Source organism: Astatotilapia calliptera, chromosome 16, assembly GCF_900246225.1.
Source record: "Astatotilapia calliptera chromosome 16, fAstCal1.2, whole genome shotgun sequence".
NCBI lineage: Eukaryota > Metazoa > Chordata > Actinopteri > Cichliformes > Cichlidae > Astatotilapia > Astatotilapia calliptera.
The window spans coordinates 22,587,622-22,607,419 of NC_039317.1; the positions used below are offsets into that span (position 1 = coordinate 22,587,622).

General features: G+C 38.9%; 1 protein-coding gene across 3 annotated transcripts in view; it reads right to left on the minus strand.

The window, feature by feature from the left end:
• Window positions 1-405: 405 nt before the first annotated feature.
• Window positions 406-19,798, minus strand: part of vwc2l (von Willebrand factor C domain containing 2 like) — a 28,308-nt gene continuing 8,915 nt past the window's right edge. For all 3 annotated transcript variants that reach the window (XM_026145336.1, XM_026145335.1, XM_026145337.1), the window contains 2 exons: window positions 13,758-13,887; window positions 406-6,816 (listed from right to left, as the gene is read on the minus strand). In XM_026145336.1, coding sequence (XP_026001121.1) covers window positions 6,665-6,816; window positions 13,758-13,887 — 282 coding nt within the window. In that variant the 3' untranslated portion in view covers window positions 406-6,664. The remainder of the gene's footprint in view (window positions 6,817-13,757; window positions 13,888-19,798) is intronic.

Genomic DNA, 19,798 nt, shown 5'->3' on the forward strand with positions numbered 1-19,798 from the left:
ATAAAAGTATAAGTTTCTATCTGGGACTTATCTTCAGGTCAAGCTTAACTAGTTGCTTGAAGCATGTAACTGATAAACACATCAGTAATTTCCATCTACATTTGGCTTTTCTTGTCATATGGAGTGAGTGCTCCAGTGATGCTTGGTCAACTCATTTGTTTACATTCGGGTCACACATCACCGGCTGCTTGTATCTCCTCCTCATGTGTCTTCACTGTGTTTTTGCCTCAGGTTATAAAACAAGTTTGTTGTTTTCACCTTTAGCAGGAACATTTTACTTACATATTTTGCAAAGTACTGTTCTTTGTTCAGTCATCAAACACCATCTAACCCCACTCTCAGACACTATATTGCTAAAAGTATTCCCTCACCCATCCAAATCATTGCATTCAGGTGTTCCAATGACTTCCATGGCCACAGGTGTATAAAATCAAGCACCCCAGCATGCATACTGCTTCTAAGAACATTTGTGAAAGAATGGGTCACTCCCATGAGCTCAGTTAATTCCAGTGTGGTACCGTGATAGGATGCCACCTGTGCAACAAGTCCAGTGGTGAAATTTCCTCACTTCTAAATATTCCACAGTCAACTGTTAGTGGTATTCTAGCAAAGCAGAAGTCACTGAGAATGGCGGAATCTTGAAGTGATGGGCTACGTAAAGTCATGGAGTGAGGTCAGCAGATGCTGAGCTGCATAGTGTGTGCAGAGGTCACCAACTTTCTGCAGAGTCGATCGCTACAAACCTCCAAACGTCATGTGCCCTTCAGATTAACTCAAGAACAGTTTACAGAGAGCTTCATCGAATGGGTTTCCATGGCCAAGCAGCTGAATCCAAGCCTTACATCTCTAAGTGCAATGTAAAGCATCGGATGAAGTGGTGTAAAGCACATTGCTACTGTACAAGTCTGGGTACTGACTGCATTGTGCCAAGTATAAAGTTTGGTGGGGTTGCTTTTCATTGGTTGGGCTTGGTCCCAGTGGAAGGAACGCTTCAGCATACCAAGACATGTTGGACAATTTTGTGCTCAAAACTTTATGAGAACAGTTTGGTGATGGTTCTTTCCTTTTCCAACATGAGTGAGTGGCCTACACAGAGTCCTAACCTCAACCCAACAAAACACCTTTGGGATGAATTAGAATGGAGACTGTAGCCAGGTCTTCTCGTCCAACATCAGTGTCTAAAGGAATAGTCAAAAATTCTCATAAACACACTCCTAAACCTGCCTTCCTAGAGGAGTTGAAGCTGTTGTAGCTGCAACGGGTGGGCCGACATCATATTAAAAGTATGGATTAAGAATGGAATGTCACTCAAGTTCAAATGTGTGTGAAGGCAGATGAACAAATCTTTTTTTGGCAATATGGTGTATCTGTTCTTGTGTCATTGTGTGTACTATGGGAAGTAAACACAATGCATCACTTGTTTATTGTGTCAAAATTTATATTAGTATTGTAGCTGGTAAGATATGGCATGGCCCTTTACAGCTTCAGTCCATGTAGTTTGCATAAAATACAGTAACTGTTCAGAAATGATAACTAGGCTACTTGACACGTCTGATTGCGTCAGCCTACTGAATTGCAGTGGAGGTTTTTCACCTTCATTGCAGGTTCAGTAAGGTAGCTCCGATGCCTCACACCTCTTTGATGTCCATAAGCTCTTCCCGGGGAAACTCAAAGGCATCTCTGGACTACATTGTAATATATAATCCCTCCAAAGTGTACTGGCCCTGCACAAGCATTCTCATCAAGTCTGCCTTGCCTTGAAAACCTCCACAGGGAGGCGTCCAGGAATAATCCTAATGAGATGCCACAAAACTCCTTTACTGACTGACCTTTTAATGTGAAGGAGCAGCAGTTCTTCTCCAGACTTCTCACCCAATCTAAAAGAATGAGCCCAGAATCCAAATAAGTGATGTTGGAATATAGATTGACTGAAATTAGATTGAATTAGATTGTAATTTGCTCCCTCTTCACAACAACACTCCAGTGCAACATAGACATCACTGCAGATGCAACAACCTCATTGTAAGCCTTTTTAATCTTTTTCACACCATTCGAGTTCAGATTGTGGCGTTCTTTTTTTCCTATTGTGTCGAACTGAAATCATTTGGTTATCTTCTGCCTTCTTTTTTAGAGTGGAAATGCATTCCGTAATATGTAGGGCTTTACCAGGAAGAGACAATTATCTAATTGAAGATATCTGTTTGATACAATAGCAGACTGTGCTCCTAGAGAAAGATTGATGGAAATTCAATACTAAGTGTAGAACGGGAAAACAAAGCAATTAATTGTTCCGTCACAGTGCTGGCACTTGCTGTGAAGAAAAAGGAAAACTTTTGCAGGTATGTGTGCTTTAAGAGTTCTTCTGCTGGCCATCTCCCAAGATGCCATTTTCAACAGGATTAGTCAGGGATGCACCTAATTGCTATTGATTGCTATGTGCTGCATAAAATTGCTTCCCTTTTCTTGTCCACGGTGGGAGGTGGGAGAAGGCAATTAGCAGTGCGGACGAGATAGAAGCCCAGACTGACTTGTAATGAAATGGAATGGAGGAATAAACCTGTCAGTAATGCCCTTGAACTTGGGGAGCATTACAAAACCATTAAGCACCAGTATCTTCTTATTCTACCCCTCACATGACCACGAGCCAGGAAAATATTGTGCTAGCATTTATTCTGAAATGCTCTGTTTATATACACCATTACTAAGAGTTTATCTGTGTCCCTCTTTTTAAGCGCATGTACCTGAATTTAAACAGACTTGTCCTGCAGCATCCTCTTGGCTTATATTGAATTTGCACCTGTCATTGATTTAAGAACCAAAAAATGCTGTGCTTTTTGCAGAGGATAAATGCACATTTGTTTTTTGTTTTTTTTTAGAAGTTCATGTTGTGTTTTCATGCCATCCGAAGTGATTTTGTGTCAAGAAACGTCTCCAAAGAATGTAAAAAGGATTAAGGAAAGAAGAAATCCACACTCACTTTTTGCCGAATAACACTTCTTTTGAATTCTATTTAACAAAATATTTTCGTCTTGATGAATAATACACATTTCTTATTTCTTGAGTCATTTTCCTTTTTTCTTTTTTTTTAAACTCCACCTCAGATTTCAGGAAACACATTAATTATGTTTGAAGATATTTACATATGTACAACATGTGGAGCACCAAGGGTTGTTTGACTTTTTGAAAACTGGACTCTTTGCTTTGCCGTTTAGGGTGAACCCGAGTGAGCATGAATTCACATACAATCAACTTTATTTAAACATAAAATTACAATTTGTTATAGAAATTGTACTATCCCATATTTGAGCCCCACGTGAACAGACCCTCGGTGCACCAAAAAAAATAATACAGTTGATTGTATAATAACAGTGTTTCTCTCTTTCTCTACCGATACTTTGTGTTGTTTTTCAGGCACACTTCATGTAACAGTTTTGTTGCTGAAAAAAAATTACAAATGGGGAAAAAAATTATAGATAAAACAATCTTTCATTGTTTCCAGCTACAGTAAGTCGGTGTCTCATGGAAAAAAGCAAATGATGCACCTTTACAAAAATGCCCATGTACAAGCCTGTGGGTTTTAATGACAAGAGGGAGGAGACATTGGGGTCATTTGAATAAACCTTCACAGACATACATAGAGACTCAAGTTTCTTGGCAGGAGATGAAGAAAGACAGTGTGCAGCTAATCTGTCCTGGAAACCTTGCAGCTTCATGTGTTTGGAAGGGGAAATGTAATTTCGTCTGGTTTGCCTGGGATGCCACTCTCACGTGCAGTGTAGAGTGGATGTGTGCCACAGTACCACTTTGTGTTTTTAGCAGACAGCCTATTCTTTCAAATGACAACATAGGCAAGATTTTGGGATGATCTGTGTGGTTTCAAATCCATCGTGCTTGTTATTTAAAATGCAAAGTATGCGCTAGCACATTTCTGCTTGCGAGCTCTGGTGCAGTGAAACTAAATTCTTTCACGGTTTTTCTTTAACTTTACGACCAACTTCGAATGCATGATTTTCTATTTGATGTCATATCTCCCATGCCCTCTTTTCACTAGCACTCTGGATCACACCTTTTAACTTTTCAGCTTTTTGTTGACAACCCTTTCACTCTCTTTGTTCCAACTTTCAAACTCAGGTGATGAAAGCAGCTTGAAACATCATAAAAATGAGCAGCCGCTGCTCACCCAGTTTAGTTTGATAAGAAGCATTGGAGGAATCCGTATTAGAACAACCAGTACAATGACTTACAATGTCACTTTTCTACAGAGATCTAGTTCCTTCTTTAGTTTCTTCCTTGAGCTTCTCTTTTTACCACTATCAAGTGACGGTATATTTTTAGAGCCATCTCTGGGTTCAGTTCTGCACTTTTAGCTGTGATTGAACTGCACTCGTCCTTGTTCTTTTATTCACCTTGCTGACTGTTTCTGGAATGTCGTAGGATAAGACAATAAATAGTTTGGGGTAAAACAGAGCAGTAACCACTGCACACAGAAGTGAAACAAAGTAGCACTTGAAGCAGTCGGCTGTTCATACTGTATGATGCCAAAGGCCATGCTTTGTGAATCTTATCTGGAACAGTAGCAATAAGGCATCTGTGGTGGCAGCAATGCCTTTGAGCCTTGTCAGCTGGCACGTTCACTTTAGTCTTTCTTTGTTGCGACCCAAAATATCCGAGCAACTCTCATTTTTGGGGGGATGCATGTATAGGCTGAAAAATGATGTGGCATTTAACTTAATTAAGATGAATGAAGCTCGTTTAATAATTCTAAAATGTGTGGAGCACTGAGGCTGTGACTGATAAACCATTCATGTCATTTTTGTTTTATGAGCCTTCAGACCTCAGACCAGATAGATTAGGTCGTCTGAAACATACTACATCACTGTAACTTGCTGATAAAAATGAACCAAGCTCCTTTGTTCCACCTAAGACTGAGCCTTGCAGATCTTCCGACTCTGAGATTTCTTCATCACCCATATGCTGCAACCAGCAACTCTGCAGACTATGAGATTCCTCTAAAATTAGTTTTAGTTCCTTTTAAGGCAATGCACCTCTTTAGTCATTGGTCTTTATCCTATGTTCATTTCTGTCTCATTACAGAGTGCTGGGAGCTGCTATTAAGCAGCTCATCCATCACCGCCCAGGAATAGGGTCTAAAAGGTTAACGGGAACGGATTTTCTGGAAATGGAAAAAATTCTAGTGATGAATGGCATTAGCTTACGGAAATTCACCTTTGAATTAATGACTTGTATTTATCATTTCAAAAACATCGTGTGTTGGGCACTGCTTGGGTGCTTTTTGTTTTTCTTCTTTCAGACTGGACTGCTTGAGGACCACTCTGATATGAAAAAAAATGTCAAAGCAATACATTAGCTTGTCTTTATGTTATCGCCATGGCTGTGGCTCCACCGCACCGCCTGAGCCATTTCAACATATCGAGAAGAGTAGGAACTGAAAATGGATTACATGAGCTAAACGAGCGATATAATTTAACTGTGTGCATCATGCTATGCCCGAGTTTGTTTATGATTGCCGCGCTTGTGCATACTCAAATGAACAATATGCTCGTGAATGCTGCTTAAAAACACTTAGACATATGTACGTTCCCGCCTTTTGTCTGTTGGTTCTCACTGGATGTGCCCAGCATGCAGGCTGCAGCAGCGCCAAGCACCCAGCTGGATGATTTATCACAGAATAGTCCTTGATTAAGGAAAATTAAAGCAGGCTGCTACTGGCTCGCAAATTGCTTTGATAACAAGTTCAAGCAGTTACTTAGTGGGAATATTTTGGAGGATATGGACCTCTGAGAGAAAACAATAAAGCCAATTGAACTGGAAAGGGTTGCCCAAAGTTGTTGTTTCTTTTTCTTTGGGGGGGGATTGATGCAGCATGGCTCTTCTTGGGGATGCAGGTTTTTTTTTCTTCTTTGAAAAGCTACATTTCATTCCCCCACTGCTCCAGGTGGTACTAACCTATCCTGCCTGTGAGACATGACTCAAAACCATGGTGTGTTGATCAATAAAGTCAGCCTTTGAGGTTCCATAGCTGTTAATGGTATATGACAGTTGCACGTTGCATCATGTATGTTAGGAGCGAGCTCCTGCCGCAGCGATAAAGTCTCATGAAGAGGCAGACATTTATGTGTGATGCACATCTTGTAAACAAGCTCTTAGAGTGAAGTCGTGTAACTCAAGCACATCTTTGCCGTGTTTTCATCAGTGCTAATCCTTGTATGCGAAAAGAAGCGCTGCTAAGTGTGCTTACGGTTTGTTCTGCTGGAACACCTGTGTGATTGTGACTGGCACGCACAACAAGCTGATGACATACGTACAGAAATCAATTTGAGCAATTCAACATTGCCGATGGTTAGGAAAGAGTTCAGGGAGCTAAGAAACTTTTTTGTGTGTGTGTGTGAGAGCAGCAAGTCAAGCAAGTCAACTTCTGAAAATATATAGGACCATTAAAACCGGAGTGTGGAAACAACTGAGACAAGTTCCATCTTCTTCTCGCTGGCTACATTTGTGTGAAGCCTGCGAGATCACCTCTTCGATCCTACTGTATGCTGTCTCAGGATTTATAGGAATTGTGCTCCTGCCCTGTCAATCATACAAAATGGCACAGTAGGCAGAGCCTTGCCTGAGCTTTTCTACCATCCCCGTAGGAGTCCGTCTATGACAATGACTGGCCGTTGAGGCATTCTCGCCGCAAGCACTGCGCCGGCTTCCACCAGTCTCCGTTGTGGCAGCGGCAGATGGTGCAGTCGTCCACCTTTACTTCAATTCCAGCCGGGATGATCGTCGTTCCAGCAAAGCAATTTGGACCTGCCGCATGGGAAGGGAGGGAAGGAAAGGAAGGGGAGAGAGAGACAGAAGAAAAGGGAATGAGAACGACAAGAAATGGATGTGTCTCTCCTGAGAGCTTCTCTTTGCAGTGGGGTGGTGGAGTGATGCAGAGAGCTGCAGGGAGTTAGGGGAGTCAGAGCAGACGTACAGATCTTTTCACGGGCATGCACCGATGGGCTTGTTTTTGCAACACTAAAGCGCTTTTGTTAGTCTCTCCTTCTCCCTCGACATGGAGCGCTTTGCATCCTAATGCGCCGCAAGCAGAGAAGCCTGCCAGGCGCTGGCTTGGCAGTACAGAGAGGCTGGAGTACAGAGAGACAGAGGAAGAGAGAGAAAGCTGCTTTTAGAGGCAGTAGGGAGGATGGTGTTAATCACTTCGGTCTGTATGAAAAGGCCACAGAACTCCTTAGCAATTCCTTACACAGTTTCATTCCACGCATTCACACACGCTGACTGTCAAACCAATAAAGAACTCAGATTAATTTTGACATCTGATTTATCCGTTAAACACTGTAGGATTTACTTGTGTGGATGTTGATAGGATTCCTTTAATTCTAAAACGTGCTGTGTACGACTAGAACACCTTACATCGGCGTTTCTAATAATCTCACCAGATAGACAGATTATCCTGGGTAAATTTTAGGATCTGTTTTCCAGGACGCCAAAGAACGGTATTACATTTGTAAGATTTATCTGTATTACCACCTGAAATTATTACATCTAATTTGTTTTTCTCTTTGCCTCAGAGATATTGGAGGTAGTGCATCTCTTTCTCTACCTCTAGAGACAGGAGAGCCAGAAGGTGCCATGAGTTCATCCTAGTTTTAATCATTTAAAATGAAGCAATCAGCAGCTCAATTGGTGTGACGGTGACTTTGGATCGCTCTCAGTGTTCGGCTCGGTAAAACCTGCCAGATTCAAGACTCCTCTACGAGCAGTCATAAAAACTCATATGTCCCATAACTCTTGAAGACACAGTAGCTTTCACGCTTGATATTCACGAAACATCTTGGTGTCCTGTGAATATGATTTAGGGTCTGGTAGCTTAATGATAGCAATGTAAATGTGTCAAGATAGTCAACCTAAAGATCAGAGGTACATTTCTGGTACACTGTAGAATTTCTCACCTGTCACACAATTTGAGCCTTTTTCACACCTACATTTTAAACACACAAGCACAGGTATCAGTAATAAAATAAATAAAGAGTGAATTTCATTTATCAGCTTCAATTTCAAGGTCCTGCATTTGTGCATGCTGGCTCATCGTCTCACTGTCACGGCTTTCAGGAACAATGTGGCCATCGGTAATATTATTAGTAACACCTCTGTTTTCCATTTTTTTTAAAAAAGGCTTGTTAATGCTTTATGGAAAAGTAACTCAGGGCATTAGATTAAGGTTAGCTAAAGATCAGGATTGTGGTTAAATATTTAAAACGTCACGCTGACTCGCAGCATGGCACAGGGAACACTGACTTTTTAAATCTTCAAGAGCATGAGTTTAACCTTAAATCAAGGGTAAAAATGCTGGAATGGTCTACAGAGGGACAACTCCCAATATTTTACAAATTCTTGCTTTATGCATCGAAGGAATTAGGTTTAATTCCAGCTAGTGCTTGTACGAGAAATAAAAGATGCAGGAAGCCATAAATTTCCACGTGACATTGACAAAGGGAGCTGCTGGCTACCTGCTACCCCCATCCTTTGCCTTAGCATAGATGGGTCCTATGCTCTATTTTAAAAAAGAAAGAAAGAAAGAGAAAAAAAAAGGAAAAGAGCATGGGATCTGATCTTAGACGTAGAGAGCACTTGCCAAGTCTTAACTCGCAACGATCTGCCTCTGGACAGCTGGCACAGGTCACGGGACAAACTCGGCAGAGGTTGATGAGGCAGGAGGGTGACCCGTGCTGCTGCCAAGTGTGATTGTTTATAGCCCGATAGATAGGGAGACGCAAGGACACAGTCTGAGCTTCCTGTCACCATGTGAAGGGCGTGCGGTCACTCGTCCGAGCATGTGATCAATTCGTGGCCAATAAAATCTGGTGAAGTCAGAAAATGTTTGTCCTGTGTCAAAACTGTCTCAGCACATCATACTTTCTCTGACTACTGCCTAAGGATTACAATGTAAACTGCAGCTTGTTGAGAGAATATGTCAAAGCGAATATGTTCCTGAACCGTATCCAGCTCCATGGCACTGCTCCTCTATGATATGTCTGTTAAAAGACCACAATGACGGCATTCTGACAGATAAGGAGTGGCAGATCTGTAGTTGGTTTAATCTTGTTATACTGAGGAACCATTAGCCATTTTCAGGATACTACTCATTTCTTTTTGAGAATTACATAATTACATATTCCCTGATTAATTTACAGTAGCCTATATAATTCATGATAAAGATTAGAGCTGAATCAGATGGGCTCAATGAATGCGGAGCTCAGAAATGAGCACTGCCACTGGCCTACTATTCTATTGTGCTGCCTCTTCCTCTCTGCTGGTGTTTTCAGGAAGGAACACCAAAAAGATGCCAAGCTGAAAAGCTACAGCCTAATAATAGAAAGCTCTGACAAAAGTTTGGCAACCATAAGCACTGATTTGCTGATTTGTGAGCTGAAAGACATCCAGTTATCAAGGTCATATCAGTTTAGTTCAAAGTTGCTTTTTTTAAAGTCTGAAATATAGTTAAGACACTGGAACATGGGTGATTAATCTTGTTTTTCACTGTGTACGCACATATAGCTCCATTTAAACTCACTAAGTCAGTGACTAATTGGACTAAATGAGTCAAATATTCCTCAGTAACATTTTAGCCACTGGCAATTAGGTCATCGCTGCACAATTCTGTTTACAAAGCAACCCTAAAAGCTTTCTTTCACTAGAATAAGTTAATCTGGACCTTTTACCTGAGCTGGAATTGTAAATGTGGTGTATGGAGATACAGTCAGAACTCAAACTAGTAATTTAGGCAGCTCATTTTAGGCACAAAATTGTATTAGGAATTGTATAAAACCCTTTAATTAAATTCAGTTGTCTTGTAATCTGTGAAATAAGCATTACTCATTTTCAGAGACTGTTGAGATGGTTTGTTTTTTATGTAACCTTAGTGTTACATTGTAATTACATTATTAATTTAAATAAACCTTTCAAATGTATATCTGTTCAGTATTAATTTCCATTTACCTTCTAAATCTCTGAGGGAGGTAAAAAGTGGTGAATGTAAACATGTTGATAGATAACAGAGAGAATTGTTTTCAAGTACTTTCAAGCATTTGAGTACAGTTTAAAGAAAATGTTCTCACTGCGCTTTCTGTGACTTTCTTCCCTTTAAAGTATTTTAGCAGGATGTGCAGGTTATATACACAAAGTTAACCCAAAGCTTTACCATGACAAGCTACTGTAGTATACTTACACAAGCATTTACCTGGAGAGTTTTGCTTGTTCAGTAAGAAGATTGTTTTTATAGAGATTAAAGCGGTTCCCATATAAATCTCACACTGTCAGATTATTAAGAAGAGTATTATTTAGTATTGATTGCATTCATAAAATATTATAATTATGCCTCTCCTAATCATTTATGCCACAATAAAGTAAACCTATATAAAAAAGATAAAATCCTTTTTGTATTATAAGACCAAAGCCCTCTACATAATGTTTGGATTAAAGAAAAAAGAGAGCAGCAATAAAGATAAATAAATAAATAACACAACAAAAAGCTGGATATTGTAGACATGTTTCTAAAGGGAATGTAATTTGACAGCAAATGCTGAACTTGCAAAATGCATTTTATTAACACTGATTCTTTATGTTTAAAGAGAAAAAGGTGCATGTTTTTGTGATATTCCAGTGGATCAATTTAATATTATTACAATTCCACGGGATCTGTATTTAGTAACCAAGGAACTTTCAAGGTAATCAGATTCAGCCCTGCCTACAGTCAACATGACCTGTCTGTCCAAAATCCTAGAGCCATTAGTCAGCTTACAATTATATGGCTTGCTGGAAGACAATAATGCCTTCCAGGCACAGCAGTCATGCTTTAGTCCTGTTCATATGACCTATTGTTCTCAGATGTACTTTGTCTTTAGTGGTAATTAGTATTTGTTTACACAACGACCGGTTGTCATCCAGTCTAACTTGTATAGATAAACATTATACCTAGAACTTCATACAGCCATAAGCATAGCAACTATCTAATTATAATAACTACTCAATTAAAACAAAGCTGGCTTGTTGATCTAAACTTAAAAGTGTTACAGCTAAGTGGCTTCAGCTGGGATAACATGTCTATCAGATGAGGTCAGGACCTGCTTCTATGACCCAGCACATTATATATTCTGATGATGTCAACATCTTATTAAATATGCTGCTTTCTGCTTACTGCTGCTTCAAAGTATGTCTAACTGAGAGTTCAAACTGTTGCTGTGAATGGGCTCATATCATCACAGTTTAGTCTCACTGATATTTACTTCACGCATCCTTTAAATATAATTTGCATTCTAAGTCAGCAAGCAGCGCTACAAAGTAAAAGAGATGATGATCACATACGACCTTTGGTAAACCAGATTACAGTTGAACTATGATGACCTGTAGACCTCCCTGCTTAAAGCTAGATTTAAATGCCAACCACATAAAGATATAGAGTCTGTGCGTTTGATGTTTTGTGCTGTGGACTTTTACCTCAAATGCTTTTAGATGCTACTTGTTTATAGGTCTCTTTCAGTTATGCATTTAACAACTGAATAACATGGGCTATTGGATTGTGACTGATTGGATGTGATCACGTGACTGATAAAATACCAGACTCCTTTGCTTTGAGAAAACGATTGGATTGCTTTTGCAGTTTGCTTTGGATAATTATCCATTTGTACTATAAAGTGTTGTCCAATTATTATTTGTCCAATTATTATTTATTATCTGAGCAGTGTATAGTCCTGTACACTTCAGAATTAATTGTGCTTCAATCAGCAGTGACATTATCAATAAATGCTTGTCTCCTGGTTCTAATGGCAGCCATATGGGTTCATGCCATAACATTGCCCCCCACCACGTTTGACAGATGATGTGGTCGGCTTCAGATCATTAGCTGTTTCTCTCCATGCTTTTCTCTTGCGATAATTTTAGTATAAGTTAAACTTGTACACCTTGACAATGATCTTGTGATCTTGTGTTGTGTTGTTCTTTCTTAACTACATAAATAATTGTGTGATCACACACTACAAATGTCTTCTGTGTGGTCTTTCAGGCCTTCTGGTGTTGCTGAGCTGGCCAGTGAGTTCATTTATGTGTAATAATTTATCAGATTGGTGATTTGGACCCTCCTAACGGTTTTGCTCTTTCTATCTCTGTCTTTCTCTGATAGGTTTATTTTGGTTTTTCAGTCTAATGTTAGCCTCCTTTAATTGTACTGATATTTATTTGGGGCTGGTATTTAAATATAGTGGGGAAAAGCTATAAAATTAAAATCAAATGCTTTAAATCAGCTTCAGATAATAAGTATTCTTTAACTGCCATGAAGTAACAAGGGGGCAGGACTCACCTGGCCATGAAACTGCTGGTTAGTGAATTGTCCAATTAATTTTGAGCCTCTAAAAATGGGGGGTTGATTATGTATTAAAATGGCTGTAATTCCTAACCAGTTATTGCAATACTTATGTAAAATCCCTTGAATTAAGGCTGAAAGTTTGCACTTCACTTCAATAAATTCCACTGTGATGAACCTAACTGCACATTCTAGTTTCACAATTTTTGCCCCTGTTTGAAGTGCAATGATTTCTATAACTGTATTTTTATTTAAAACTAAAACCTGTAATGGGTAAAGAAAAACACAAATATCTGTCTCTCTGACTATATGTAACTGAACTGAGGACATTTGGGTGTCTGCTTTTCATTGTCCCTTGGCCAAAAATGAGAGCTAAATAGCGTTCGTTCATTGTCCTCTCTTCACAGCCCTCAGCTATCCACTCCCGTAAAGATTTATCTGGTACCAGAGCCTGACGAGGAACCCTTGGGTAACCTAGAAACAGCAGGCCTACCACTGAAATGCCAAGGGTGTCACTGTGCCCTGTCAGCCTGGATTAGTTCTCTCCTAGCAGCTTCTGTAGCCTTGTTATTGTGTGTGTGTGTGTGTGTGTGTGTGTGTGTGTGTGTGTGTGTGTGTCACTCTATGTGTGTTTATGTGTTGAAACAGAAGAAAACAAGCAATGGTGAGAAATAAAAAATACAAGGAAGAAAATGTTTGTAGTTGTGCCACTGCGGGCATTTAGCAACTGCCTCCAACTAAGTTATTCCCTTTACTTTTAACCTGTAGGTAAGCAGCAGTTAAATATATACATATCTACATATACACTTTCTTTTTTCATTAGTTAGTCATTTAAGTTCAACAAGAATGCAAAAACATTTTGTTTAGTGAATGCAACGTCAAGTTTAGACTTTGAATTTGATATTACGCCAGGTTCACACTGCAAAAGTGCACTTACTGTACTTTACTCATAAAGCTCCATCTGTCCCTCGGGACTGGTGCTGGCAAAGGGAAATCTCTCACCTCGCCTTGTAAATAGTCAATGAACCATTGGAATCCTATAATTCTAATTTAGGGATTGGTTGTGTGTGACAAGGGCTCCAGGGCACTGGGAAATAAAAGGCTCTCTGAGGACCCATTAGTCCCTCCTACCATCCCTTTAATCAATGGGCTAATGTTTACTCTGCTTAGTGTGTCATTTATAATTAAAACTAGTACTGCTCATTAGTGTCCAACGGGCCCAAGGTAATAATTTTAATTCATAAAACATCAATTACATCCTCATCCTGATCTAAAGGCACGGCCATCAAATGGTGATACCACCGATAAACTTGCTGTCATTGGTTTAATGAAAATTTAATGACTTCTAAGGAATCTGAATTGACTTCCAGAGGAGATGAGTGTTTACCGTTTTTACAGATGGGGCAGCATTGCTCTGGCTCGTACACAGGGTTGACACACTCTGGGACGGCGCAATCGGACACCACACAATGCACTTCATTATTTGGTTCGCAGCGGCACCACTCACAGGGTGACGGCTGTGGGCAGAGGAGGAAAGAGACAGGGAATCTGGGTTAGATGACTCAGTAGCTTTCACCTTGTGTGTATGTGTGTGTGCATGTCCATGCATGCTTGTGTTTTTCTCATATGCACATTCTTAATAGTTTCAGATGCGTGAAAAAAAAGTGTTGTGATAAACAAAGACACAGGTTAATAAATTATTCACATCCCCAGTTTTATTAGGGTACTTTTGCCTTAACAAAAACAGCCTATACTACTGCTGGCTTACAACAAAATCTCTAGAAATAACTAAGGGAGTCTATAAGGTAATGTTCATGATATTTAATGTTTGCTGCATTCTGCTGTGGCCTGCCTCAGGAAACAGTTCAGAGACTTATCTCACCACCTCTGCAACATGTAAATCAGTAGCTACTATGCAGCTCCCTGTGCAGCTGCCTCATACTTGACTCTATCTTTACAAAGTCTCTTGACCGGAAAATGAACTGTAATGCAATTTCATGGAGTGGAAAAATACAAACTGTTTCCAAATCACAAAAGGTCAGCTGTTCATCATATTAGATTTTCTTTTTGCTCATCATAGTAAACAGCCTTTGAGTGTGTCTCTGCACTGCTGTATCAGCAGTTTGGTGTCGGGCTTAGACAGTAATAATATTTCATATTTGATAACCCCTTTTGCGGTCTTAACTTTTTTGGTGGGAAAGCTGATCTATGTGGACAGCAGCCAGTGCAACATAAACAGTAAGCTTCACATTATGATTCTAATCTTCATGATTTATTCATTTGAAGGATAAAATTTCACTTATTGCAGCAGTCAATAATTTTAATTCATAACAAATGCTACCACAGAATTTCCTGTGAACTCTGTGGTGGCAGCTTTTAAACGATTAGTTCATGGGTCTTTACCCTGTTGGTCAAGTGTTGCATTCCAACTTGCAATATTTTTTTTCTTTTTTCCAGCAAATATAATTAACTTTCATTCATTAAAAAAAGGAGATCCACAGCTGTCTATTTATACATCGTTTTTCCCACTGGTGTGGGTTTGCTTAATGGGATGTCTCTATACAATGGAAAATTTACAGTGTAGGTTAATATAATAGGTACGTTTTATTTTCTTTGGAAGGACTTTTTCCATTTTTTATAGTATGCTAAGCTAACCAGTTCATGCCTGCGCTTAAGTCATTCATTTTTTTCTGATTTCTTTAAATGATTAATGTAGTACTTTGGAACTGTGTCATCAAATAACTGAGCTGCATTTGTTCCCAAAATATATGGATTTATAGCCACGACAACAGCGGCTCCACAGTTTGTTTTTGTGCAGAGACAGGTGAAAGGGCTAAGGTATTTCAAGATGTATATGTGTTACTTTTACCATCTCTTCTGGGCAGATCGCATTAAGTGACACATAATCAAAGTGTCAAAACTCCTTTTGTTTTTATTGAAGTTTATGGGAGTCAGCATGCACATTAAGAGATATAGGGGAAACTGTGCAAAATAAATACAATCCAGTTACTGATTGTAGGTATTCCCAAGACCATGTAGAAAAAGTTCTCTGAATCAATGCAAAATAAATAAATCTAAAATGTTACTTCCTCTTATTAAACTTTCTCTCCTCACGATATAACATCTGATAACTTTGCATTACATATGCTGTAATTCTGATGAATGTAGATGAAAATCATCACTAATTTCTTATATGCATTTGCAATATAAGAATAAAGCTGTAAATCATGACAAATAACAGTCTTTATCTCTAACATATTACTATGAGAAGACTGATTAAATATTTAACGCCGATGTAGCTCTGTAGTCCATCACATTTACGACTTGAATAAAAATGCAAAAACACTGGCAACAGAAGAAGCTTAGGTTAAATCAAGATTATATTGGGTAATATGTTTCATTGGGGATATTAAAGCGAGATTCGTTTGCAATAATGAACTACATTCCATGGGTTTATTACAATGTTTAGAAGAGAATATTCCAAATGAATATTATGCGTGGATGTGGCGCATAAACATGGCCCAGAAAATGTTAAAACCCCTTGAATAAACTTATCAAACTAGCTCAAATGATCAGACTAAAAATAAATGATGGGATGCTTTTGAAAGAAAGTCCCAAGACATCAAGCAAAGATCTAAACTTCTGACATATCTGGCATATAAAACCAAACTGATGCTCAAGTTTGTGGGCACAGATAACCACATTCAAAATACAGAGTCAATATAAAAACAGGAACATGGCAGCGCTTCTGCAGATGTACTCAGCTATAGTGTACTGCCAAAAGTGTTTAGATCTTGAAAAAAAGATCACCATATTATAGTGTTTTGCATCTATTTATACATCATGGCATTGTGCTGTCCTGTGTGAATATATAGCTTTGCACCATCGCATACTGAAATTTAATGAGGCCTACAGAATCCAGCTGACATGATATCTATCCATCCTTTGTTTTAAACTGTTTATCTAACTAGGGCTGCTGATGACTCGAGCCTTTGCCAGCTGACACTGGGTGAGGAGCACAATAAACAGTCCATTACAAAGCTAACAAAGAGATGCAGACAACCATTTATGTTCACATCCACAGCTACAGTATATTTAGAATCACTAATTAACATGCAGAACTGTGTCTCCAAGTACCCAGAGACAACACGCAGGATAAAAATTGTTTGAGTAGAATTCCAGTGAAAAGAAACAAACAAACAAAAAGTAAAATATGATGATATACATTATAAGAGGAAGTAAAATTCTCTCTTGCTCAAATAAATATTTTGGTTACTAAAATGAAAACTATGACATTATCATGTTTTAGTGATTTTGTAACTCAATTTAAGTGCCATACAAAAGAATGCTCTTAATCTGACCGCACTCATTGAAGTCATTAATTATGTAAATTACTTGCTTTGCGTACAGTATGCAGTTGTGTTCATATTTATTTGGACACCGACACCATTATTCTAACTTTGCCTCTGTAAAGCACTAGTGCGGATTTTATATCTGGATGCAACTGAAGCGCAGATTTTCTTACTTTAATTCAATGAGTTTATGGTGATTTCATTTTAATGGAGAGACAGAATATTAACCAATAATGCAGAAAAAAAACAAAAGAGGTTATAAAATGATTTCCAGGTCATTGAGTGAAATTAGTGCTTAATCTCCAAACAATACATGACTTAGTACTTGATGGATAAACCTTCCCTGCAAGCACAGGGGTAAGACATCTCTTGTACTTGGTCACCAGGTTCACTCACCACAGATTTTAAATAGGATTGAGGTCTGGAGACTCCATGAATCTGATGCACTTCTTCCTTAGACACTCTTTTGTAGCCTTGTGTGCCTTGTATGTTTTGAGTCATGGTCCACGATTCTGTCCATTAGTCCCTCAATATGTTTAAGTCATCCTGTATCCTTAGCAGAAAAACAGGCCCAAAGGCCCATAATGTCTGTATGGGGATGGTCTTCTTTTCTTTATACTCAGCATTTCTCTTCCTCCAAACACGGTGGATCGAGTTGATGCCAGATAGCTAGATTTTGGTTTTATCTGACCACAGCACTTTCTCCCAAGCCTTCTCTTAATCATTTAAATGTTCACTGGCAAACACAAAAAAGTGCCTTCTTGAGCAATGGGACCAGTGTGTTACCAATGGAGTTCTTGGCTACTGTGGTCCTAACTGCCTTCAAATCATGAAGAAGCTCCTACTGTGTTGGCCTGATCCATCATCTTTCTCATGATTATCTTCACCCCAGGAGCCGAGATCTTGCACAAGCTCCAGATGTTGGCCATTTTACATTTCTTCCATTTCCAAATAACTGCACCAGCAGTTGTCACCTTCTCATCAAGCTTCTCGCAGATGGTTTTGTATTTCATGCTAGCCTTGTTCTGGTCTGCAGTTTTGTCCCTGAGATCCTTTGGCAGCTCTTTGGTCTTGCTCACAGTGGTGGAGATGTTAGATTGAAAGAAATTTGTTGTGTGGATAGAAAATTAAGTGATTCTGTGGACAACTTGCAATGTGCTTTATACACATAAAGTATTGAGATCGGTAGTATCTGTAACTGATAAACTGCCTGATTGACTGTAATCTATGGGATCACAGGCAATCTGTGAGCCAAAATTCTGGCTGGGTTTAGGGGATCAATTACTTCAAGTACTTTCAAGTAATGACATGCAAATCAGTTCATAACATAATTTATGTTTTTTTCTAGACAATATTCTGTCTCTCCATTAAAATGAAACTACTGTGTAAAATAGGCTGTTCCTTTCTTTGTAAGTGAGGGAATTTACAAATTCAGCACAGCATCAAAACATATTTCCCCCACTGTAGTCCCCCAGGTGCAAAAGGATTGAATCAGTTGATGGACAAGCAGTTTCAAGTCCAGGTGAAGCCTGTTCCCTCGTTATTCCATGACAAGTTAAACCGATTAAAGAGTTTGTTCTGAGTGTTAAACTTGCATCTATCCACTGGAATTCTCAATATGACATGCAAAGAGATGCCAATAGAAGTAAAGGTCATCATTAGACTGAAAAACCAAAATAAGCCATTAGTAGTGTTGTGCGATACTGCAAATTTTGGTATTGATCTGATACCAAGTAAATTGGGCTAGCATTGCAGCTAAGAATACTAATACTGATGCTTTTGACCTGCAAAGGCGCCTTATGTAGAGGAGAGCAGTGTATCATGATTTATAAAATGAATCATCAATAATTTGCATATTCTGTACAAATTTGTGATTACTATGATTGGGATTACTTGCCACAATAATTAGTTAATACAACAACAACAACAAAAAAATCCCAACTTTTCAGTATTTCAAGTGTTTTTAAACTGGGTTTTTTCAGAGAGCTGGAATTTAAATGTGATATTCTCTAAAGCACTTTAGGTCATCTTCTGTTGTTTAAATGTGCCACAGGCTATAAATGAAATAGATGTGACAGTCAACACAAAAATGTTCAGGCATTTTTCATAGTGCATGTTTGAGGCATATTTTTCATTTCCAAAAAAAAAAAAAAATCTGCTGAGCTTAGAGTTTAGAAACAAACATCAATTCAATACCAATACTATTGATATTGCATCAATCCACCGACCTCTACTTATTAGACAGATCAAAATCTTTAGATGTGGCCATGCTCTGAAATTCTTAAAATGAAGGAATGCACTGACCAGCTCAACAGCACCAAAGTCCACTTTTTTTTGTTAAGGAAAAATCCTTTACAACATTTGGCCAAGCAAGAACACTATCAGGCAGGTAGGTGCATCGTTGTCTAAAACTTCAAGAGACACATAAATATTCTAGGTTTACAATGTGGTGTAAAGAACATGAAGGCCAGATTCGTCTATGTCTTGGACACTTCTGACAGAGCCTTCACATTTCTGACAAAAAAAAGGTCTCTGGATGAAGTCAAGATTAACTTTTACCGGAATGATAGGAATAGAAAAGTATGCACAAGGATGAGAAACAGCAGTACCATACCACTTTATCTGGTAGAAGTAAAGTTATAGCATCGTATGCACATCTATGGCTGCCACCAGAACTGGGCCACTACTGTTTATTGATGATGTGACTGCTGATAGAAGTACTGATAGTAGGATGAATCTTGAAGTTAACAGGGCTTTACTTTCTGCTCAGATTCAGCCAAATGCTACAAAACAAATAGAACATTTTTAGCAGCATTTGGCTTTTGACCTAAAACATCCTCCACAGGCAGCCTAGGAGCTTTCTCAAAGAAATGGGGTATTCTTCAACGACAAAGCCTGTCACCTGATCCCAACCTAATAGAGCATGCCTTTCAGTTACTGAAGACAAACCTGGAGGGAGAAAGAACCAAGAACAAGCAGCAAAGGCCAGGCAGAACATCTCAAGGGAGGAAATGCAACATTTTTGCCAGAACAAGGCTAGCATGTAAATGATTTTTTATCCAAGTATGAAAAACCA